A 24,125-nucleotide genomic window follows, 5' to 3' on the forward strand; every position below is an offset into this window, starting at 1 on the left:
GCTGTTATTTTAAAATGCATTTCAGTGAGGTTTGAACAGCCTGATAGGAGTTTTAACTGCTCCCTCCCATGGAGCACAGGGCCCCCTCACCGGCATGGCATTGCTGGGATCCTCTCCATACATGAACTGCACTTTCACTGTGATGTTCCTGGCAGATCCCTGCCGGTTGGCAAAGTTAAGGCTCTGTGGGTACACATAAAGGAGATTCCTGCAAGAGACAAAAGCAGCAGCTGATGAGAGGGGTCACACCTTCATTAATGCTGTTTGTTAAACCTCTGTGGAAAGGCAAACAGTGAAGAGTTTGACATTTTTTGTTCCATGAGATGCAGTGCACACCCAGACAAACAATTTGTCTTTGGTAATGACCCCTTACTGCAGACATCAAAAGACATAATTTTTAAACTCTCATCACATTTTGAAACAGTTCTTGTTTGGAAGGGTACTTGTAAAATCCATCCAAAAATTTCCTAGTGATTCTACAATCTAAGTTCAAGTGGAAAGAAAACATAAGATACAAAAGTTTTATTTACTTCTATTTCATATACTTTATTTGCTCAACACAGAGCAGCTGGTTTCTGTTAAATACCTTCCTTCTTTTTTTTTTTCTTTCTTTTCTTTCTTAAATCTCCTGACATCAGGATAACTTCAGGTTCCATTTCTCCTCGGAGAATGGATTAAACTGCATGGATACATGTAGCTTCAGGTAATGACAACATTCCCAGGTAGCTAAAGAACTGTTTCAAAGGCTGAAGTAATAAAGTGCTCATCACATCCACAGGGAGTGTGGCAGGGCCTAATGGGAGGAAATTGCAGTACAGGAGATTTAGGTGAGGCACAAGGGAAAATGTTCTGGCTGTAAGGAGAGCTAAAGCAGTAGAACAAATTGCCTTGGAGGGTGTGAAACCTCCATTTTCTGGTGGTTTCTTAGGACAGGTGAGGCAGACACTCTCCAGCTGAGTTTAAAGACAACCTTGAGCTTCACTAGGCAGGGGACAAATTCTGGAAACCCTTTCCAGTCCCATTTATTCAAGTCCCTGAATACTTTATTAATAACCATGAGAAATGCAAAATTCTGCAGTATTTTCTGTCCTCTGAGCCCTGCTGGGCCCTTGCCAACAAGGTGAAAGCTGGATTCACACTTGATCAGCAAAACTGTCCACTACAAACTCCAACCTGTCCTTTGTGCAAGCAACTTAGATCTACACAAACCTCCTTGATGTTCTTTTAAAGACAAAAAAAAGCAGACTTTTCCAGCTCAACACTCAGTTATTCAGAGGAAATGAACATTGTTTTGCTGCTAAACAAGTCTAAATGTATGAATTGTTGCACATCTTTAAAAAACCAGCCTGGCAATCCCCATTCCATCTCCCACACAGCCCTGCCCAGCACCCCAGCATCATCCTCCTTGGCCAGCCTGGCTCCAGCCAGGAGATCCAGCAGGGATGGTTCCAGGGGAGCTCAGGGAGGGCTTCAGGTGCTGCCTCAGCTCCCAGGGATGAAGGATTGGCATGCTGCATTCTGGCCAAACACTGCAGAACCAGCCCTCTGACAGCCCTGGCTTGTGAGGCAAGAGGAAAAAGAGGTTCCCTTCCTCTGGGAACTGTTCTGTGGCTCTGAACACAATTTGTGAGAGGTTTCCAACTGTTCCTTGTCCCACAGAGACAGCAGATGCCAGATGGGCTCAGAAGCGAAGCGAGGAGCACAGCAGGACAACTTTGAAGGGGTAATAAAGCAGCTGCTGTCGAGTGCTGGCAGCAGGAGGTTGGTAACAAAAAGACTTTTTTGGGTTCTCAGGAGGGCAGTAACTCAGGGAAGGTACCTGGTGCCTTTGAGATGCCAGGAGTTTCCAAAACACCTGCACTGGTGGGACACCCTCCTGGAGGAGCAGCTGCAAAGGGAGGCTGCCCCTGCCTGCCTGAAATGGCACTACTGATAAGATTCTGGCCAATGAACCCCACCAAAGGCCTTGGTTCTGATGGCAATTCCTCAAATCTGCTCCCCTAACAGCCCCAGCTAATGCTGTCCAGCTCCAGGGACATTTGGGGCAGCCTCATGAACCAGGCTCTGCTTCACCCCTGCAGGCAGAGGAATAATCTTAGCAGGCAAGTGGGAATTTCTTCCCTCTCAAGTCCTTCATGGTGAATTAAGTTTTGGAATCCCATCCCCACTGGTCACTTTGCCAAATCAACGCTCTCCTCCTATTTCAGAGGGGGCCAGGGCCATTTTTGTGACTCTCCTAAATTACTTTGTTCTGCCATGAATACATTTGCTGCTTGATGTTCTTTTAAAATGAAAATGGATATGAAAATTTACTCTAAAATGTACCTTGCTCATAAAACTTTTATTAAGTATTATTAGTGCTTAAGAGAAAGATTTAAGGTATTTGTGAAGCCAGGCTACAGGGTCCCTATATTAAAGGCAGGCTTAGGCAAAGGACTGATTTATGCTGAGGAAAGGGACAGGTTGTTCCCCTCTCCACTGCTTTTCAAGCCCTCATTAAGGGCATTTCACTGGGAAGAAGCTCTTGGTGCTTATTGGATTTGAGATGCACAGATCCCACTGGAACAGGGGATAGGGGATGTTCCCCCTGTTCAGGCAGCCTCACTCCAGAGGGTTTCCTATTACAGCCATCTTCCCTTTGTGGAAAACTTACATGGAATAAGGGGAAAAAAAGACCAGCTAGCAAATCAGAACGTGGCCCCAAATGGAAAAATCCTGCTTGACCTTACCACTGGTCAACTTGGGTTGGAACCCTGGTTTGGGCTGGAAGTGACGTAAAGATCACCTCATCCCACCCCCTGTTGTGTGCAGGAACATGTTCCACTGTCCCAAACTGCTCCAAACCCTGTCCCACTGGCCTTGGACACTTCCTGGGATGGGGCAGCCACAGCTGCTCTGGGCAAACTGGGCCAGGGCCTCACCACCCACACAGAAATTCATTTACTCCCAATATCTAATCTCATCTAAACGTACTCTTTCAGGTTAAAACCATCACCTCTTGTCCTGTCACTCCAGGCCATTGTCCCAAGTCCCTTTCCAGCTGTCCTTGAGCCCCTTTAGGCCCTGGAAGGAGCTCTAAGATCCCCCCAGAGCCTTCTCTTCTCCATCCCCAGCTCTCCCAGCCTCTCTTCTACCCCACATCACTAAAAACCTCAGATCTTCCCATCTACACACAGCCATGGAAAGGGACTGAGGCTGAAAAAGTGACAGAACATTATAAATGTCTTGATTTCCATCAATAAAAGTTTCAGGCAGGAGCTGTAAACCCAAAGACTTGTGTTTGGAGCTTATACTAAAATGCCACGCCTAATATATGCAAAGCTTATCCTATTATCTCAAACAGATCTCAAAAGTACTTCTACTTCCATAAAATAAATTGCTCAAGTGCAAAGGCTTCCCAAGCCATGGACATAATGGCACCAGGCACTCCTCTAAATATTTATGTAGTATCATTGCAGCCATTTTCCAAAATCCTTCACAAAGGCATTAAAACATTAAGAGCTGCTCCTAACTCTTACAATGAAACTTTCTATGAATTAATTTTCTTATTATGAAAATTTCCCTTTTCAGTAAAACCCAGAGACCTTTTTCTTTGCTTTATTCCTACTATAAAAATCATTTAAAGCCCATATAATCAGGGTCACCCAGGTGCATGAAAGATCTTCAGGATCATGTTTGTTATATACATCTTTTCCTGACAACTCTCAGAGGCAGGATTCCCTCTCAGGGTTTCCACAGCTCTTGAATTTGATGGTTTAGTCATGCCAGAAGCTTTTCTCCTCTCTGCTTTCCTGTGTCCCACTTTTCTTCTGGACTCTGGGACTGTTGTGACATCTAGGGGGGCTCTGCAGTGAGTTTAGCACTGTCTGACTTTATGGCCTTGGCATTAATATGGAAACGTGCTTGGCAGCTAATTAGTGCTTCATTAATATTTGACATCAGGGCCTTTGGCTGCCTCTTCCCTTTGGAAAACAAACCTTTCCCAGGTAGTGTCATGCCTGACCAGCACAGGGACACAAGCTGCAGAAACCTGGTACAATGTCTGATCCCCAGTTGTTTGGTCATTGCTATTTCTTCAGTAACTCCCTATATTTTTAGAAAGACTAAACCAAGAAGAAAGATTTTTGGGGGGTGATGGGGTTAGGAAGAATTCAAAATAAACCAGAAAGATTTCTTACATGAAATAGTTAAAAAAGAAAATGGTTCATGTGAAACCACACAAAACCAGAACCACTTAAGGACTGTGAAGTGGATTGAAGAATGTCTATACATTGGTTTGGGGTTTTTTTTGTTTTTTTTTTTTTTTTTTTTTTTTTTTATTTTACAACCAGTTCTTCAAGGCTTGCAGCTCAAAATCCCTGTGTCAGATGCCAGAGAAACAATTCAGAATTGGTTTTTTTGAAGGAATACCTATCAAAGCTGGGCCTGATCATCTCCCTGCTTCTGCTCTTTTTCCATACTCCAGGTACTCCAGTAACTCTGATCCCAATCATACCGGCACAAAATATTCCCCAGCAATTAATCTGAGATCTAAAATATTTTCACAGTATTTCATTGTGAATGGGAAGGTCACCTGGATATTACCAACTCCTAACCACACAAAAAATCCAACACATGAGGTAAAAATTTCAGTTTTTAAACACTTTTTTCTACAGATGCTTCATATCATACGTGCATATGTACATCAACAACACAATAAAAATTCCAGGGGAAGAATTTCTAAACATACAAGAATTTGGCAAAAACCTGAAAACTCTCCAAAGCACATTGTGCAATATTTGATTTTGATTTCTTGGATGGCTATGAATGAGTCCAGAAAGAGAAATACCTTTGACTCACACTGAAATACTACCCAAAAAACTCCTTGTTTTCATGTAGAGACCCAGTGCAGAACTGGGCATTTATTTCAGAGCACTTGCAGCCTTTCTTTATGCAGTGTGAATCTTAAACAGCAAAAAGAATGCTAAGGTGAGAAATGCAAGCGAGGTATTATTTATCTCACCCACCTCTGCAAAGCAGCTCTTAAAAAATAAGTTTTATATGGTGTAAATTACTGCACAAACCTTAACACAGCAGAATCACATCCAGGCAATCTCTGGACCTAATTCCCTCTTTCTCACTTAATCTGGGCTCGATGACAAGTAAATCCACTGCAGCACAATGAGTTACATCAGAAAGCGGCCTGAGATGAAAATCAAGTTGTGTGAATCATCTGGGAATATTTTGCCCTTCCACAGCTCATCAAGGAGCTTCGCAACCTGAACATCCACTGCTCTCAAACACAGAAAAATCCTTTCACACTCCTGAAGCAATAAAGGGAACCAAACAACACAAACAAGGAGCAATTTAAGCCCTTACCCAGATTATGACCCAAAATTAACCTATTAGAAAGAGTTGTGTGAAAAACACCGTGTCATCAATAACATTTTACACCAGAAGGCCTGGCAGATGGAAAAGTTCAGAACCAGTTTAATCAGCAACGTGCCCGTCTCTCAATTTTATCTTCCCAGGTGCCAACCTACATTCAGGAGGGGTTACACTCGTTCAAACACACACAGCTTAATGATCAACCCATGCTCTGCCTCTCCTAAAATGAAGAGGAGTATAAATAGATCAAGCTCTGCAACCCAGAGCAGCCACGGAGCACGAGCTGTCACTGGAAAAGCCTCTGCATCCTGAGCAAAGAGAGCCAGGAGCAGGAATGATGAAGATCATTGCAGTTTTACTGTTCCTGGCCCCGCTGGCTCTCCCAGCTCCAGCTGACAAGGATTTTTTCTCCGTGGGTTCCGCCGCATCTCCCGAAACGAAATCGCGATTTGCGATGTTGGACGACGTCCGAATCTTGGCCAACGGGCTCCTCCAGCTGGGCCATGGCCTCAAAGACTTTGTCCACAAGACCAAGGGGCAGATCAATGACATCTTTCAGAAGCTCTACATCTTTGACAGGTCCTTTTACGAGCTCTCCCTGCAAACCAGCGAAATCAAGGAGGAAGAGGAACAGCTCCGGCAAACCACGGCCAGGCTGCAAATCAACAACGAGGAGATAAAGAACCTCTCACAGGAGATGAACCTCAAGATTGAAGACCTCATCCAAAACAAAATCCAGCTGCAGGAGCAAGTGTGGGGACTGGAGGACAAGGTCACCAAACTGGCCATTTCCCAGCCTTCGGTGCAAGAGACAAAAGAAATTTCTTCACTCAAAGTAAGTGACTTGTGAAAGGCCCTGACACACTGAGCCAAAATACACTGCAATGCCATCACCAGAAATTGTGCAATAGAAGCTCATGCTTCCCCTTGCTCCTCACTGCAGTACTTGTCTGATTTTTTGAGGAAGAAATCACTGTAATAACTTTAAAAAAATCACTGCCTTACTCTGACACGGCATTAATTTTGCAGTAAAATTCCCCAGAGAAATCAGTGAAAAAATGTGAAAATATAAAGCTCTGTATTATTTTCAGTATTGATTTGCAAATTGATTTTAAGGAATTTTGTCATCATAATGATAAAAAAGTTTTGCAATCTGGAAAATTATGAGACTCCCAAGCCCATGGGTTTGTACATCACCAGCTCATCCCAAATCAATGCAGTGGGAACTGCCTGCCCAGTGCAGAAACAGGCAGCTTAAACATTTAAGAGAGGGATATTTATAGCACCTGTAGGACCTCCAGAACCAAAGAACCCTACAGGTAATAATAAAATTAATTATGTTAATCATGCAAGCAGTTAGGTGGGTATAAGGTTTTTTGTAGAAAAGGAAATATTAACTGTATTTTGCAGGAGTATAAAAAGGCCAAGCAATTTGTATGGGAACATACTGGATGTTTGTGTCAAAGCAGAAAGATGAATCCTGATCTCTCAAATCCCAAGCTGATACCCTTAATGCTGGGTTTTTTCCCCTTTTTTAATCTAGTTTGAATCAAGGGCTGATTCCACAGAACATAATTGTTCTGGATGTGAAATGGAAAGGAAAAGAGCAATTTAAAAAAGGAGTCTACAAAGCCGCCAATAGTTTCTCTCCATAAAATGGGTGTTCGCTCCAGAAGCAAAGCATTTTGTCATTTTAGAGGCAAAGCATGCAAACCTCTGGAGCTGGACTTTGATGATCCTTGTGGGTCCCTTCCAGCTAGGGACATTCTAGGATTCTCTGGAAAGGGAAGGGAATATTCAGTGGTTTGTGCCTCTCAAAACTGGCCCAAGGACGAGAGTTACAGAGGCAGCACCATTGCTGAAGGTCTTCTGCTGCTCCTAACCCTCCTCCATCCTCCCCTCCCTGCCCTCAGGCTTTTGTGGAGCAGCAGGACAACGACATCAAGCAGCTCCTGAGGATCGTGGAGGACCAGCACGAGCAGCTGGACAGGCAGCACAACCAGATCATGGAGCTGGAGGACAAGGTACAGGAGCCAGCCTGCTTCTCCTTCCATCTCTCTGACACTGAGGGAGCTGAGGTCCCACCCTGGGGTCAGGCACCCCTTGCTGAGTTTGGGGTGCAGAGGAAGGTGGCACCATTCTGAGGTACCTGTTCTGGGCAGGAGCTGTGGCCAACAACAGCTGTGAGACCTTGTCTCTCAACACCAGGCTGCTGCATTTCTGACTGCTCATTTGGGTTTTTTTTCCTCTTATTATCTATCACATTATTGCCCCTCCATTGGTCTGGAAGTCTCATTGCTCTCTACCTCTTTCTTAATTTCCAAAATCCACTCCCAGAGTGGAAGTCCAACATGTATCACTGTAATACAGTACAACCAGCATGATCAGGTTTAATTTATTCTGAGAGGGAAATGCATTTCAGCCTGAGGAACTGTGGGTTCTGTCCTCCTCAGCTGTTGGCATTATTTGTCTAAGTGATGTCACCTGAGGAAATAAGCTAATCTGTTTGCCCATTAATTATTATTATAAATAAGTTAAATCTGTTTGCCCATTAAAGCGCACCAGAAGAGAAGGGGTCATTTCCTTCCTCCATGAATCCTACCCTGCCACAGCTGGCAATCCCACACCTAAAATCCACCAGCACGGAGCTGCAGTTGTTTTTATGTGGTAAATTGGGTATTCCACAGGGTTACACTCTCAAGAAAAATTATTCTCTGCATGACATTGTCTTGATCCATGCACCTCATCATTCCAGAGCCTTGGGAAGTTAACAGTGTCATTGTGGCTCTTCCAGCTAAACCACATCGAGCTCCTGGAGCTGCTGGAGAATTCCTTCCTGGAGGAGCAGCAGGAGGCAGAGCCCATCCCCTCTGCTGTGCACAGGCCCACGGCTGGGACATACAGAGCTGATGGTGAGACCCCATCTGAGACTGACTGCTGCGTGTGCTGATTCCCACCACCCCTGGGACAGCCCTGGGTTGCTCTGTAGGAGCCAAAGACTAAAAGGAGAAGATTTTTATGTTATGCACTGGGCTGTGGGAAGGAATTAGACTTCCTTCTTTGGAAAAAATGTCATTATCTATTTAGGTCCACTCCAGCTGTGATTGTCTCTGGGGTGACACACAGGAACAATGTCCAAGAATGCAGTAACAGGATCCATTCCCCTCTTGTAAACATGCTGTGACCATGCTTTTACCCATGTCTCTCTTGTGGAGCCTGAGCAGAGAACTCATTTACTCCACATTGGCTAATTACAAGATTTAGGAGTCCTTTCTTTGAAGTTGAAAGGCACTGATGAAGTGTAGCAGTGAGCATGGTATTTACTAGGAGCTTTACAAGGGGTAGGAAAGCCCATTTGCCAGAGTCTAGTCTTAGGCCTTAGAAACTTTCCAAAATCCTCCAAACTGAAGCCCTGCCTAACTTAAAAACCACAACCTATGCACACCTTGGCAGCTGCACTACTATGCCCAAAGCAGTCTGTCCATTCCATGATGTTTACTGTAAAACAGAATTACCAGTATGATCATTCCCATTTTTTCCTTTATCTCTCAGCTCAGCACAGCCCAAGCAGGATTTCTAACAGGCTGTTTGCTCCCCAGGTTCTGCTGCTGACTGCACTGCCCTCTACCACACTGGGGTGCAGACCAGTGGGGTCTACACTATTCAGCCCAATGGCTCAGAAGCTTTCAATGTCTACTGTGAAACAAAATTTGGTAAGAGCTGTGCCAGCAACAGTCTAATTTTCACACAAGTATCTTCCTCTAAGCCAAACAACTTTGTCTCCTCCCAAAGTACACAAAAACTTATGATTCATGAATCTTCTTGATTTCTCTTCATGGCCTGTCTGCTCCAAGTTAGGTTTCCCATATCCTGCAATCTCTTATTTCTGCTCCCATTCTTTACTCCCCTCTTGTTTATACTGAGGAAATGACATTCAATCATGTGACATAAATTAAGGATATCCAAATTCCAAGCCCCTTTAGCTGTAGGCAATGAAAATGATCATTATAAAACCCATTACAGGACAACCATGAATGCATTTCCCAAAGAAAAGCAAACAGCAAACAATTTGCTTTTACAAAAGTAACATTTTGTTCATTAACAGGCTGTGCTTTAGACTGAGCTGTACCAAACTGAACCCAGAGAAGCGAGTCCTGGGATGGGATTCCTGTGCCATGTTTGGGTGGCTCAGCAGCCAGGAACGCAACTGCCATGTCACCTTCCTAAGGAACCCAAATTTGTTCCTTTTGCCAGGCACAGCTTGGCCAGTTCCCTCATTCCCTGGGTGCTCTGCACCCCCAGAGCTGCTCTGTGCCTGCCCCCCGTCCCTTCCATGCCCTCAGAGAGCTGGGGAGCGCGTGGGGGCACCCCACGTGTTTGGGTGAGCACACACAGCTCCCAGGGCTGCCCTCTGCACAGAGCTGCTCTGCTGCCATTGCTGCAGCAGCTGCACTGAGGGTGTCATGACCTGGCTGAGGGAAGCCCCTCCTGGAGCTGCAGCTGGACACAGCCCCAGCACTCAGCCCTGCCCTGCCAGCAGCCAGCCACTATCAGCAGTCTGACCCTCTGAGCCAGTGTCTGGGGCTCTTATCTCTTCTTTATCAGTTTCTCTGTCTCTCAGCCCTCATAAACAAGCGAAACCCAGTTGAGGCAGCCTGACAGAATAATTCTGTGAGAGGAGGCACCCCGGGTGTGGCCAAGGACACCTGAGGGGCCCTGGGCTCTCTCCAGTTGGGCTCATTTGAATTCCTTTCATCAAGACCTCAATTAACTCGTTCTGCCTCAAAATGGGAGCACCCCAGAGGACACTCAGGGACGGGGAATGAGGCCAAGGCCCAGCTGTGACTTAATTCCCTTTTCACAGGCACATCCTGGACTGTAATCCAGAAGAGAGTGGACGGATCGCTGGACTTCAACCAAACTTGGGATGCCTACACAAATGGTTTTGGTGACCTCAATGGTAAATATTCCTTTTTTTGTGTGTACCAATTGATTTGAGAAGCTGGATATTCTTATGGAAAGGAAAGCAGACTAAACCTGCAAATAACAGCTGACTGATTTATTGGAAATAGCAGGAAGTGCTTACTAGAACACATAGCTTGTGAAATTCTCAAAGACATCCCTTCAAATGTGTGTTTAGAAACTGAATCAAGGACAGAATGCTTTAAACACTATTTCACCAAGATTTTACTACTTATAAAAGCATCTCCCAAAGCATTTCAAATACACACAAAGGCAGACCCTCATGAAGCTGCTGTCACTACTTTCTCTGAGCCTTCCTGCAATCCTGTTACCCTGAAAACCACATCAATTTTTGCAGCCTCAGGAGAGCCCAAGGCTGTGTGTGCTCCCCTGAGCAAACACCTCAGGCTTCTCCAGAGTGGCCAATCCCCTCCATGGCTGGATAGGGTGAGGAAACACCCACGTTCCCCTGTTAATCATCAACTCCAAAGAATTTGTAGCACCAAGTGCTGCCCAACAGCCTCCTCATCCAGAATCTTCTCCTGTGTTTTTCTCACATGAGATGAGTGATCTCTTGTTTGGGAAACAGTCTGACTTTTTAAGCATAGCACAGATCTAAACCTCACCCAGGTGAGCAGCAATATTGACTTATTTCCATTTCTTTTATAATAAAGAGCTGCTGGATCTCAACCTTCCCCTCAGCTCTGGGATAGAAGTTCCCAGCTGTAAAGTTTATCTGATCCCACTGGATGCTTTAGTGGCTCCTTGGTTGGTCTCCCAATTCCCAAATACTGCACCAAAAAGCAGCAAAATGTTTTCAGTGTTGGATTTTACAGAGAATTTCACTGCTCTCAGCCATGTCCTATTCAGTGCTCTTCTGAGGAGATAAAATAAACCAGGTTACAGCTCCTAACCTGGAAATTAGGGAGTATTTTCTTCAAGCATCTTGTGCTCTATGGCTTTAAATGCCAGCTGGGTGCATGGCACTCACATTCAGCCCCACTTTGTACATGTGGCAATTACCTGTGCTGATTAGAAACTACTTAATGAATATAATATATGGAACCAATTAAACTAATGATCAGAAATTCCAGCAAAAGAAAAATTCCCTTTGTACAGGAACCCAGTTTGGTTCTGCAGCTCTTTCCTCCCAAAATGCAACAATTGCCATTAGGTTTTATGTATGTCACTGGTTTCATTTGTCACACATTCCAATTACACACCTCTTAAATGTCTCCAGCTCCCTCTCAGAGTTCCACACGAGGTGGGAAACTTAAAAGGGGGAAGCTCCAGTTCATTTAGAACTCCTGCTTTTATTGATCATCAGTGTGCAATTAAGCAGAGGTAAACAAAAAGAATGTAGCAGCAGACCTCTGCAAAGATCAACGGTCCCCAAGACTCAAATCACTGATTTAATTAAAGCAATTAATAAAGCCTTTTAAATACTGTATCTTCACACACACTACCTAAAACCATCTCTTCCCTCCAACTTTGCAGAGGAATTCTGGCTGGGCCTGAAGAAGATCTACTCCATCACCCAGCAGGGGAATTACCTGCTGCGGATCGAGCTGCAGGACTGGAGGGGCAACAGGAGGCACATCGAGTACAGCTTCAGCCTGGGGGGCCCCAGCACCAACTTCACCCTGCAGCTGGCCAGGACGTCGGGCAGCATTCCCAACGCGCTGCCCGAGCACGCCCGGCTCCGCTTCTCCATCGGGGACACGGCCGGGGGCCCCAGCTGCCCCCAGAGCCACCCAGGTACAGCCCCGGGCATGGGAGGGGGGCTGAAGCTCATCCTGGGGGGCTCAGCCTGCAGAAAAGGAGACTCAGGGCTGCCCCATCACTCTCACAGCTCCTGGAAGGTGCCTGTGCTCACCTGGGGCTGGGCATTGACACAACCAGAGCACACAGCCTCCAGCTGCACCAAGGGAAATACAGGCTGGAGAGCAGGAAAAGCTTTTCACAGAAAGGTGATAAAGCTCTGGAATGGCTGCCCGGGGAGGTGGTGCAGTGCCCATCCCTGGGGGTGTTTAACAAAGCCTGGATGTGGCACTGGGTGCCAGGGGTGAGTTGGGGTGTGGGGCTGGGTTGGACTCCATGATCTTAAAGGTCTCTTCCAACCCAGGGATTCTGTGAATTCTGTGAAACCCTGATGCTTTCCACTATCCCAGGGCACTCCAAGCCCCATCCAGCCTGGCCTTGGACACTTCCAGGGATGGGGAACCCACAGTCTATCCAAACAACCTCTGCCAGCCCCTCACCACCCTCACAGGGAAGAACTTCTTCCCAATCTAATTTCTTCCCAATATCCCATCTCATCCTGCCCTCCTGTGCAAACGACCAACACCAGAAACAGAACAGACAGCCCAGGATGAAATAACCCCAGGATGAGATTCCAAACTCTGAAGCAAAGGGCTGGCCCTCCTCTGATGCCTGGTCTGGTGTGACAGGCCCAGGTTGGGATGTTTAATGCCTTTTTGCAAAAAACTTAAAGACAAACTGACTTCTAGCTCCATTTAGGCTACAACTCTAAAGTTAATAATGAGTGAGTTTCCATTCAAAGGCAGATTTTAGCTGCTTGTCATATCCATATAATATAATCACTCCCAAAAGAGCAAGAGATGCAAGGCTGAGGCCATTTCTCTTTGGAGATAATTGGTTAAAGGGTTCTTAATTAAGAACCCTTAAACCCTTTGTAAATCTCTGATTTACAAAGCTTTTATGTTTGCCAGTTTATAGCAGAAAGCAAACAACTGAAGAAGCAATTAAATGATTGAACCACAGGACACAAAATTGTCCTCCAGCCACCTGCTTCATGCAACAAACACTTTGTACACCATCCCAGGCATTCTTGAAAATTGTGGATGCCTCAAAGAATGCCAAGAGGAGCATCTTGTGTCCAGGGAAGGGCCCCTCAGGACAAGGACATTGAGGGGCTGGAACATGGCCAGGGAAGGGAATGGGGCTGGGAAGGGTCTAGAGCAGCTGAGGGAGCTGGGCAGGGGCTGCAGAATCCCTGAGGAGCCGGGCAGGGGCTGGAGAATCCCTGAGGAGCTGGGCAGGGGCTGCAGAATCCCTGAGGAGCTGGGCAGGGGCTGCAGAATCCCTGAGGAGCTGGGCAGGGGCTGCAGAATCCCTGAGGAGCCGGGCAGGGGCTGCAGAATCCCTGAGGAGCCGGGCAGGGGCTGCAGAATCCCTGAGGAGCCGGGCAGGGGCTGCAGAATCCCTGAGGAGCTGGGCAGGGGCTGCAGAATCCCTGAGGAGCTGGGCAGGGGCTGCAGAATCCCTGAGGGAGCTGGGCAGGGGCTGCAGAATCCCTGAGGAGCTGGAAGGGGCTGCAGAATCCCTGAGGAGCTGGGCAGGGGCTGCAGAATCCCTGAGGAGCTGGGCAGGGGCTGCAGAATCCCTGAGGAGCCGGGCAGGGGCTGCAGAATCCCTGAGGAGCTGGGCAGGGGCTGCAGAATCCCTGAGGGAGCTGGGCAGGGGCTGCAGAATCCCTGAGGAGCTGGGCAGGGGCTGCAGAATCCCTGAGGAGCTGGGCAGGGGCTGCAGAATCCCTGAGGGAGCTGGGCAGGGGCTGCAGAATCCCTGAGGAGCCGGGCAGGGGCTGCAGAATCCCTGAGGAGCTGGGCAGGGGCTGCAGAATCCCTGAGGAGCTGGGCAGGGGCTCAGCCTGGAGCAAAGGAGGCTCAGGGGCCCTTGTGGCTCTGCACAGCTCCTGACAGGAGGGCACAGCCGGGGGGATCCAGGTTGTGCTCCAGGGAACAAGGACAGGAGTAGAGGGAACGGCCTCATGTTACACCAGAGGATCTTTAGATTGGGTATTTGGGAATATTTCTTAATGGAAAGGGTTGTCCAGCCTTTGGTGGCGGAGTCCCCATCCCTGGAGGGATTTAGAATCCAGGCAGGTGTGGCATTTGGTGACATGGCTCAGTGGTGGCCTTGGCAGTGCTGGGGAATGGCTGCACTCAGTGACTTTGGAGGACTTTCCCAACCCAAACAATTCAGTGATTTGGGAATCCTGGGTAGATGCCAGTTGGGCTGGAATTTAGGGTCTAAAGCAGATTTATGCTGCAAAGAGGAGCTGTTTACTCTGCCCAGACTGACATGCCCACATTTCTCCCCAGGAGGCTGGTGGCACAGTGAGTGTGAGGAAACCAACCTGAACGGGAACTACGTCACACCACGGTCCAGGGGGAGGCTGGACAGAGGAAAAGGTCTCTACTGGAAGCCTAAGAAAGGAAGATACTACCTGCTCAAGTCAACCAAAATAATGATCCACCCAACAGACTTAAAAAGCTTTGACTGAGTGCTCAACCTGCTGCATTTGAACTCAGAACAAACACAGTGAACTTCACCACACCAAAGGACTTGATGCTGTGTTTACCAACAGATGCCAAGTGCCAATCCATGCCCTGCATGGAATTCCTCTAAAACAAACCTGAGGCATCTGAGATGGTCTTACAAAATGTCTGGTGAGTACTGTCATTCCCTCAAGCCCCAATGTCAACGTGCTGCAACTTTGTGTGGAGCTTTTCCTTCCTCACAGTGAAATTCTAATGCCCAGGAGCCAACCTGTCACACACTGGATAATATTGTTTGGGGGAATGGGTTTTCAGGCTGTGCATTCCTTTCTGGGTTGTGTAGTAAGGAAAACAAAAAGTGTTTTCTGGGATTAAAGGGCTGGCAAAACCCTACTGAAAACATTTCGGGAAAGAAAAAAAAAGAAATTTTGTTTCTTGAAGTAACTAATTGAATGTTTGGTTCGTGTTTTTGTTGTGGAATGTTTCAGGCACAAATGAAAGATGGGTAATTCCTCATTTTAGGGCTCTGGGTATTTCCAGGAGTGTAGCTGAGGCCAATCCATGCTCTCTGGAGCTGGTGTGTCACACACAGGGGGTCAGAGCAGCCCTGCTCCTCTGGATCCCACAGATCCCACAGGGAACTGCACAGCTGGGGCTGCCCACTGCAAGTGAGGAGCCAAACTCACTGAAAGGAGGAAGAGATCTGCTCTCCTCACCTGGAATGAATCACAGCCAAGCCCTGTGACCTTTCAGTCCAACCAGCTAAGGAATTAAATAAACAACCAAGTGAGCACACACCAAAACACCTTTCACTTAGGGAACAGCTGCTCCCATGGGGTCAAGGGTGCCAGCCCACAAACCCAGTAGGCACAGGGCTGCTCCAGCTCTTGGGGACACTCACAGCTTGAACTTCAGCTGCAGAACACAGAGTGCCAGCCTTGGGCTGGCCCTGCAAGTGCTGACTGACAAAGCCCCAGTCCTGCAGCTCCCCTGAGTCATATTGACTTGTTTATCTTCCCCAACCCTTGTACAGTGTGGGGTTTTCTATCTCAGCACAGGAAATGGTTTTGGTTGTCATTTATCAGAGTGAAACCTCATGAACAGAATGTGTTAATTACAGAAATTCTACAATAAAAATCCTTTTCCTTCTCATGGGTTTGTAACAGGGATGAGATCATGTACTGTTGCTTATTTGTACTGGTTTACTGTAATGTTAAATTTCCTAGCCAATAAATAAATAGACAAATAAATGGCTGAGATTTTTCAAAATACAGAATATGGAACTCAACTAAACCCTTCTTATAAGCTTTGATTTGTAAAAACCTGGTTTGTATCTAAATTTAAATAAAGGATTTGCTAAGCTGGTGAAATCACTCAGCTGATGAAGACAATTCCACCCAGCCATGTAATGTCCTCAAAGATACTGTAAAAAAGCTTTAAATTAATAATGGTACATAATGAAAAGAAATCTGGCTCCAGCCTGGATTTTGTTATAGAAAGATTATTGTTTCCCAAAATATTTAGAGAAATTTCCTATTTTTCAGGGCTTCAGAGGATTTTTTGTCAAGTATTGTAAACAAAGAAATTGCTTGGCAACCAAAATGGAAATATGAACAAAAGGATTATATATTTTCTCTATTTCTATCCCTCATTTTAAGGAAAAAAGAAGCCACTGAAAGTGACATAAATTAATAAAACCAGTAGGAGAATGGTGACTTTAACGAAGAAAAAAAAAAGACTACATAAAACTAGAAAGAATTTAACCAAATAGAGAAACCTGTGTTCTTATTCACAGCCAAGTTTGATGCAAACCTGTTTGTCCCTCCCCAGCTGAGCCTTTTCCCTGTGTCAGCCTGAACCCTTCCCATGCCTCTGGCACAGCTCCTCTGCCCATCCACCACATTTTGCAACAAGCCTGCTGATAAGGGAGGAATTTCTACACTTGCCAGTGTCAGGCCCTGGAAAGTGAAATGGATTTCAAAACTCTGACCTGTATGTGGTGTTTGGGACGTAGACATCCCTGGCAGGGAACTCCAGGATCTCTCGTGTAGGTCTGACTCTGCTGTCTGGGTAAAGCTTGACCTGCAGCAGCTCTGGGGTTAGGCAGTAGTGGGGGTTCTCTGGAGCTGGAGAGATGTCTATCTTCAACTGAGCTGCAAGAAGAAAGGGGTTTTATTCATTCATAAATAGAAATTAATTTTTAAAAGCATAGTTGCGCTTTCTTTCTTCAGGTTAATATCCTATATATTCATTCATTGACATCCTATATATGAATTTAATAAACCAACAAATGATAAAGTACAGCTGAAGTGGATTTGTTAACAAGTGTCAGTGGATCAAACTGATACCTAAGGCAACTGGGGACCAGATAATAAGAACCAACAGAAAATATGCACTCTAACAAGGCATAGATTTTTTTTCATAAGAAAACTGGGGAAATGCAGTCCAGATAAAGCTCCTGGGAGGCCCAGCTATTGTTACACACAAAACTCCATCAAAGGAAAGGTTGAAAACCCCTGAGATTGGTCAGGGTACAAACCAGAGGTGGATTGGGTGAACTGATCACAACACTCAAGTGCTTGGAAGGTTGTGGTCACATGCCCCAGTCACATTAATTTGCAGCATGATAATTTTGCAGAGTTTTGTTAAAACCTAACCTGGCTGCAAGGCAAACTGAGAGCTGGGGAGATGATCCAAGGAAGAGGCAGGATTGCTGTCCCTGGAGAGCTTTAAGAGCAGGTTAAGTAAATATTGTCAGGATAGCACAGGTCAGGGACCAGCTCCACTGAGGTGTGCCAGGGTTCCTATTCCCCCTTCTCAAACAGAGGTGGAGCCTGTTCCTGTTACCCAGGAGAGAGATCTCCTTTGGGATACAGAGTGGGAAACAGAGGTTCCTGTGTTTGGGGGTTTGGGGTTTGCATCCCCCCTCACAGACACCACCCTGAGTGTGCCAGTGACCAACCTGCCCCATCCCACCTTCCGTGCTCCTGCTGCCCAGGGACTGCTCTCAAGGATTTCCAGCATTGCCTGGAGGAGGAACTAACCAAACACCTCAACTTCTGAGCCCAGGAGGGCTGGCTCTGTGGGAACTGGAAACCAGAAACTTCCTCAGACACTGAAGGGTTTGATTTACACAGAATCACAGAATGACTGGGTTGGAAGAGACCTTTAAGATCACTGAGTCCATCCCAGCCCCACACCCCAACTCACCCCTGGCACCCAGTGCCACATCCAGGCTTTGTTAAACACACCAGGGATGGGCACTGCACCACCTCCCCGGGCAGCCATTCCAGAGCTTTATCACCTTTCTGTGAAAAGCTTTTCCTGCTATCCAGCCTGTATTTCCCTGGACACAGCTTGAGACTGTGTCCTTGCAGCCTTGGGAGGAGCTTGGATTGATGTGAAGATACAACACATAGACATTAAATGGAAAATTCATGGACTTATGTTTCTATAGTTGTAAGTAAGAATATGCCTTAAGTAAGAAACTGTAATGATAAGATGGTGAAGGGTTTATAATGCAGGGGTGTGGTCGTATAAAGCAAGTTGAGAGTTTAGAAATTGTAATAGAGGTACTTGTGTGTACAGATAGTAGCCGTGGGGTAAAAGCAGAGGTAAGTACTTTAGTGCAGTAGAAGTAAGTAAAGGGGATAGGTTAGAAAAGCAAAATACACCCTGTGGCAACTGTCCATTGGGTTAGAAAGTTATTTATTGCCTTGTAACAAAGAACTTGTGACTACTTTGAGCTATGGCAAACAGCTTGCTCCTTTAAAGTCTCACAGCTGTGAGGCTGATGTTTATCTGGGCAGTAAATGGTTCCCAGCCCCACGGTGGCCCCATTCCCTCACTAAAAGCAGAGGCAGGGGCAGCTGGGTACCTGTGATGGGCCTGAGCCTGCGCAGCACCGACGAGGGGCGTCTCATGTCAGCCAGGAACTTGTACAGGTCCTCGTCGCTCAGGCGATCCCCCTCCTGCTCAGGGGTAAGATTTGGTCACCCAAACACCCTCCAGGGCTGCCAGAGTGAGCAAAGCCTCCCACCCCACAGGCTCTTCCCTCTGGCACCCACCTGTGCCCTCCCAGAACAAGGTGTTACCATTAACGTGTTAAATTACACTTCATTTCTCCCTCCTTTCCCCTTCCTTCATCCCTTATTCATCACCCTGACAGCTGCAGGAACTTTTAATTGAAAGCCTTTTCTCTCCCCATCAATATTATCTTTTTCCAAACTGGAAATGGCTGCTAAGAGATTTCCCAAAAATACCCATTTTTTAGCAAGTGTAATAGTTTGAAAAAGTATCTGTCACTCAGGTGGTGATGCTCATTCCTTCTCCTCTGCCCTTCCTTTGGGATGAGCCCACAACAGCCTTGTTTTTCAGGAAAAGTAGGAAGTGCAAGGAGTCTGTTGTCAGTCTTCCTCATGCCCCTTCTAATAGCTCACAGTTTTGCTAATTTTGGAAATATTACAGAAAATGGGACTCTGCCACGCAAAAGCAGAAGATACCTGAATTTAAAGCCAAGAAACCACAACATAAAGGAAAACAAAGAAGCTAATGGAAGGAGGAAAACACTGGGTAGTGTTCAATTAATTATACTGAACAGGAGAAAAGGAAGATAATAAAGAATCTGAAGTTTAAAATCTTAAATTAATTTTTGGGAGTTTTTAAAGGACAAATTAAATAAAATGAGCTGTTTCAAAGTAAAAATAACCTCAACAATGTAAATAAATACATCCTTTTGTAAATCACTACTAACTTAGTGATCAGTTTTTCCTTAACTAGGTGTGACATTAAGCAAATCTTAGAAAATTTTCAGCTCATTACTTTTTGCTAAGCTTAACTAAAAACTTTATTCCCTTTATTCATGTTTTTCACTGTTCAGGAAAATCCCAAGCTCTCACTAAGGGGATCTGCCACTCAGCAAAGCGGCATCAGAAGCAGAATGCTTTGTTTTCCTCAGGGATCCCTGGATGTGTTCAGGGAACTGATGTTAATCTTAAATCACTCTGAGGAATTGGAGTTACTACTACCAGAATTAACATATTATATAATATTATGTAATGTATAACTTAGGAATTGGATTCACTCTAAGAATTAATATATATTATATAGAATTATGTAATATATAACTTAGAGGAGGTTTAGATCAGATATTAAGGAGAAATTGTTCCATGGGAGTGTGGGCAGGCCCTGGCACTGGTGCCCAGAGCAGCTGTGGCTGCCCCTGGATCCCTGCAGTGCCCAAGGCCAGGCTGGAGCACCCTGGGACAGTGCAAGGTGTCACTGGATGGGTTTTAATCTCCCTTCCAACCCAAACCAGTCTGTTATTCCATGATAATTGATAAATAAGATAACGAACTCAATGCTGCTCAAAGTCTCCCAGCGACTGGGGAGCAGAAATCGAATTAATCACAAATTAATCACCCAGTGACCTCACACCATCCAATCCCCCTGTCCCAGAAATAACTCCTAGGTGGGACACTGCCCTGCCAGACCTGTTTGAAGAAGTTGGTCACTGTCAGGGTGGCTGGCCTGAAGCTGCTCAGGTTGCAAGCCTCGTCCCCACTCGTGGTCCTCTCCAGGGAGCGCCGCCCGACGATGCTGGAATTGCGCCGCTCCGACCACGACCCTTTGCGTTCTGCCAGACACAACAGGGAGAAGAAATCAAAAATAAAGCAGGAAAACTACAGTCCAAGAGCCTACTTTGCTTCCCAGCAGGATTCCTGGGGAAGGAGAACTCCTTCCTTCAGAGCAGGAGAGGGAATGATGCCATGAGGTGACACAAGAGGGGGTTCTGCTCAGGCAATCTGGAGGCTGGGAGCACAGCTGATCCTGCTCCCCTCCCAGCCACCTCACCCCAGTGCCTTCCTGCTGTTATAAAAGTCTTTATCATGCTGAGATTTATGTATTTCCCTTGCTCTGAAAGATGATGAAGTTGGCAGTTTTGGGGATGCTGAAGAGCAGTTTCGGATGAGCTATGTGGCTCGCAAAGATTAATCCACTCCTTTGGAAAATGTTCATCAGCCTGTAATGCTCCCTCAGTCTCACAAGCCTGGTTTTAAATAATATAACAGATGGTTTGCTAGTAAAATCCTTGAAAGATAAATCCATTTGATATCATGGACTTTTCTGGTTTAGTTCAACCATGACCCCAGACCATCAGAGTAGGGGGAGGAAAGCAATAAAAGGAGCAGCAGCAGCTACAGGATATGAATCAAAACCTCTGGATTTGCCCACATTGGTTTCCTCCTGCACATTCCCTCCTAGTCCTGTACCTCCTGTGCCAACTTCAACTTCTGTGGAATCTCTTTCCAAGCTGCCAGCACTGCTGACAATGTTCATGAGGTGAATGGCTGTCCAGGCAAAAGGCATCCGGTACTTCCCCAGTCTTTGGCAAAACTGCTCTGCCTGGCCCTTCAGCTTTTCCAACTTCTCCTTGTTCTGTGAAGAAAATATTCACTCCAAGAGGTTAAAAGGAGAGGAACAAGAACAGAGGTTCATTCAGTAAATCAGTGAGAGATGATGGTGTCCTTTCTAACTCCCAATGATTTGTGTTTCTGTAGCACCTTCCAGAGGAGAAGTCCCAAGTGTTGGGAAAATGCAACTTCTGCTTCCCAAGAGAGGCCACCAGAGGACACTCAGAACAGTCTTTTATGCTCCTAACCCTCCTGAACAGCCTGGGAAATCCCAGTGATCCTTCAAGAAAACCTGAATTTTCCCCTGTGAAGTCTGAAAGGGCCTTTCCTAATGTGATTTTATGCAGGAGGTGCTCAGATCATCTGGAGTTGTGTGGGAAACTCAAAACACTCCTTAAATAAGTACTACCATACTCATTTTGTCAAGGAAAAAAGGGAATTAAAGAGGATTTTTCCACAGCTCTGCATATTAAAGAGCAATTTTTAGAGCTTTAAGGTGGAAATAATTTATTAAGAGGTTGATTAAAATGAACAAATGATCCAAGCTTTTGGGAAATGGAGAGGCTGGGATCACAAGAAGGGCTGGAGCCTCTGCTCTGCCCTTCACCCAGCCCTCATCATCACCCTTTGATCCCCACCTGGCCCAACCCACCTGCACACCAAATTGGGAACCATTCTGGAGGTGCTTTTAGAACCAGGCAGAAGGGATGGGGTTAAACTGCAAAAGCAGTGGAAAAGTTGAATTTTTTACTGCAGATTCCCATCCAAGGCTGCCTTCCCCTGACCCAGCTGATCCTTTGGGACAGGGAATCACAGATGACTGAGTTTGATGGGAGCCACAAATCTCCCCTGACAGCCACAAAATCTGCTGACCTTTAACTACCCCACCCCAATAAGGCATCAAGACTCAAAGGTCTTTGGCTCTTTTTTGGCCTTTAGAATGGGATTAAATTCCTAATTAAAAATGGATCCTTTTAAAGACAGGAACAGTATCAACTGTCCAAGGTAGAACAAAATACATTTAATTTTTTATCCAAACACCAAAGAAATTCTTACCTTTGCTGCATCAGATTCTTTAAAAATCATGTAAGGCTCTGCACACTCCCCAATATCTCCCTGCTGTAACACTTTTTCCAGCTGAGAAAGGAAAATGAACTGTTATAAGGACATGGATCCAGCAAGGATTAATAAACTCAACAAGCACAAGGAAGGAAAAATTCTTCCACAAGAGCTGGAGCCTGGTGAGTCCTTGTGTAAGAAGCATTTCCTGCAGAACCTTCACACTGCCTGTGATCTGAAAATCTGCTTTCAACTCCCCATTTGACCACAGGGTGATTTTTACCCAGGGTCCAGCCAAAAATCTTGACTCAAACACCCACCTGAAGGGGCAACATTTGTGCACTCATTGAACCAAAGGAGAGAACAGAAAATAACTTTTATCTTTGTGTACTTTATCCCAGGAGGGACCAATGTTGCGTTTTATGTCAGTTATGGATCTCACTCTCTTGGCAATTTCTGCCCTTAAACACATCTGAAAATCTGGCTGAGGGGCGTGTATCCTTTTTGAAATGAGATTCAGACCAATAGATATTTTTAAATCACTGGCTTATCTGTCATTTTAAGGAGTCAGCACATTGTTTGATATGAAAACCAAGGTCAAGCCCCAGAAAACTGATTTATATCATCAAGCAAACCTTTGCGCTCTCTCCAGCTTCAGTGCACTGAACTGGTTGTTACAAAGGAACTCAAGTGAGAATATTTGAAATAAAGCAGCACTGTTTACACTTTTGAGAACAGAATTTCTATTTTACTTTAAATAAAAAACAAGAGACCACAATAATTTCATAATTTCGATTTCCCTGGCATTTCTTACCTTTATTACTAGAAAGACATCTTGGGATGGGTAGGTGATAGAAAAGATGGCAGATCTGGCCAGGGTGGAAATAGCAGCAGGGGGGACATGAGGCCGAAGCATTCCCTTCATTTGCTCAGAGTTTAAATCAAAGTAGAAATTCTCTGAAATCTAAGGCAGAAATTGGGTCATTTCAAGCGTAAGTTATATCTTTTTTTTTTTTTTTTGTAAACTCTTCATGAACAATTTTAAATTGTTTTAAAATACATGTTAAAAACTCCTTGTGTCAAACCATGTATGAAAATATAAAAAAAATGTGTGGTTTCAAGCATTAGTTACATATTTTTTTTTTGTAAACTCTTCATGAACAATTTTAAATTGTTTTAAAATACATGTTAAAAACTTCTCGTGTCAAACCATGTATTAATTAAAAAAAAGCCTTTCTGATTAAAAATCAAGGTAGCACAGTAAGAGAGGAAATGGACGAAACAGCACAAATAAAATTATAAAATTTCCTCCAGCTCCTCTAAGGTGTGCAGCTCCACACAGGATTAGGAATTACCATAGCACTGTTAGCCATCAAAATATCAAAATAGAAGGAAAAAAAGAAAAAATAAAACCCCTTGAAAGACAGACACTGAGCCTTCTACCCTGAAACAGCAAATCCTTGCCTGCAAAGCTTCAGAGCCAAAAAAGATGTGAGCAGGTTACCAACACCAGAGGTCACTAAAGAACTTACTATGTTAGAGCCAAAAAAAGGAGTAATGAGATGATAAAATTGGCTTATGAAATGTGATTTAAATATTAAACAAAGTTCACATAATATTCCACATACTCTCATCTACATAACTTAAATCTCAATGCATTAAATTCAAGTTTTAAAGAGATAAATGTCAAAATGCATATTTTTAACATTTTTCTCTCCACTACTGCTAATATCTTGAACAAGGAAAACTAAGAGAGTCTTTAAATATTAAATACAGAACATAAATAGGTGAACAAATGTATTTTCCATTTCCTATAATTTAGATCTTGAAAAGACTCCTCGGTTTTATTTTGATTTTAGCAATTTTAGCATGCCTGACTTTCTGTGCATTATTGAAGTGTTGCTTGGACCCATGCCATGCTGAATCACCAAAAAGAGATTAAGAAAGTCATAAAAACCTAATCCAAATAAAAGGTTTCAGTTACCTAAGTTCTCTCTGGGGAAGAGACTTTTGAAAGCCA

General features: G+C 45.0%; 2 protein-coding genes across 18 annotated transcripts in view; one reads left to right on the forward strand and one right to left on the reverse strand.

Annotated features, from left to right (window-relative positions):
• DOCK7 (dedicator of cytokinesis 7) overlaps nucleotides 1-24,125 on the reverse strand; it is a 95,547-nt gene that overhangs the window by 42,920 nt on the left and 28,502 nt on the right. For all 17 annotated transcript variants that reach the window (XM_063166261.1, XM_063166259.1, XM_063166255.1 and 14 more), the window contains exons 9-15: nucleotides 22,920-23,069; nucleotides 22,103-22,183; nucleotides 20,906-21,071; nucleotides 20,126-20,268; nucleotides 18,511-18,604; nucleotides 16,624-16,786; nucleotides 91-208 (exon numbers count right to left, since the gene is read on the reverse strand). In XM_063166261.1, the coding sequence (XP_063022331.1) occupies nucleotides 91-208; nucleotides 16,624-16,786; nucleotides 18,511-18,604; nucleotides 20,126-20,268; nucleotides 20,906-21,071; nucleotides 22,103-22,183; nucleotides 22,920-23,069 (915 nt within the window). The remainder of the gene's footprint in view (nucleotides 1-90; nucleotides 209-16,623; nucleotides 16,787-18,510; nucleotides 18,605-20,125; nucleotides 20,269-20,905; nucleotides 21,072-22,102; nucleotides 22,184-22,919; nucleotides 23,070-24,125) is intronic.
• ANGPTL3 (angiopoietin like 3) lies at nucleotides 5,633-15,906 on the forward strand. The gene is made up of 7 exons (XM_063166264.1): nucleotides 5,633-6,202; nucleotides 7,281-7,391; nucleotides 8,162-8,279; nucleotides 8,967-9,080; nucleotides 10,232-10,327; nucleotides 11,827-12,087; nucleotides 14,457-15,906. Exons 1-7 carry the CDS (start codon nucleotides 5,702-5,704, stop codon nucleotides 14,636-14,638), a joined length of 1,383 nt encoding a protein of 460 aa, XP_063022334.1. The 5' UTR covers nucleotides 5,633-5,701; the 3' UTR covers nucleotides 14,639-15,906.

This window comes from Melospiza melodia, chromosome 11, assembly GCF_035770615.1.
Source record: "Melospiza melodia melodia isolate bMelMel2 chromosome 11, bMelMel2.pri, whole genome shotgun sequence".
Taxonomy (NCBI): domain Eukaryota; kingdom Metazoa; phylum Chordata; class Aves; order Passeriformes; family Passerellidae; genus Melospiza; species Melospiza melodia.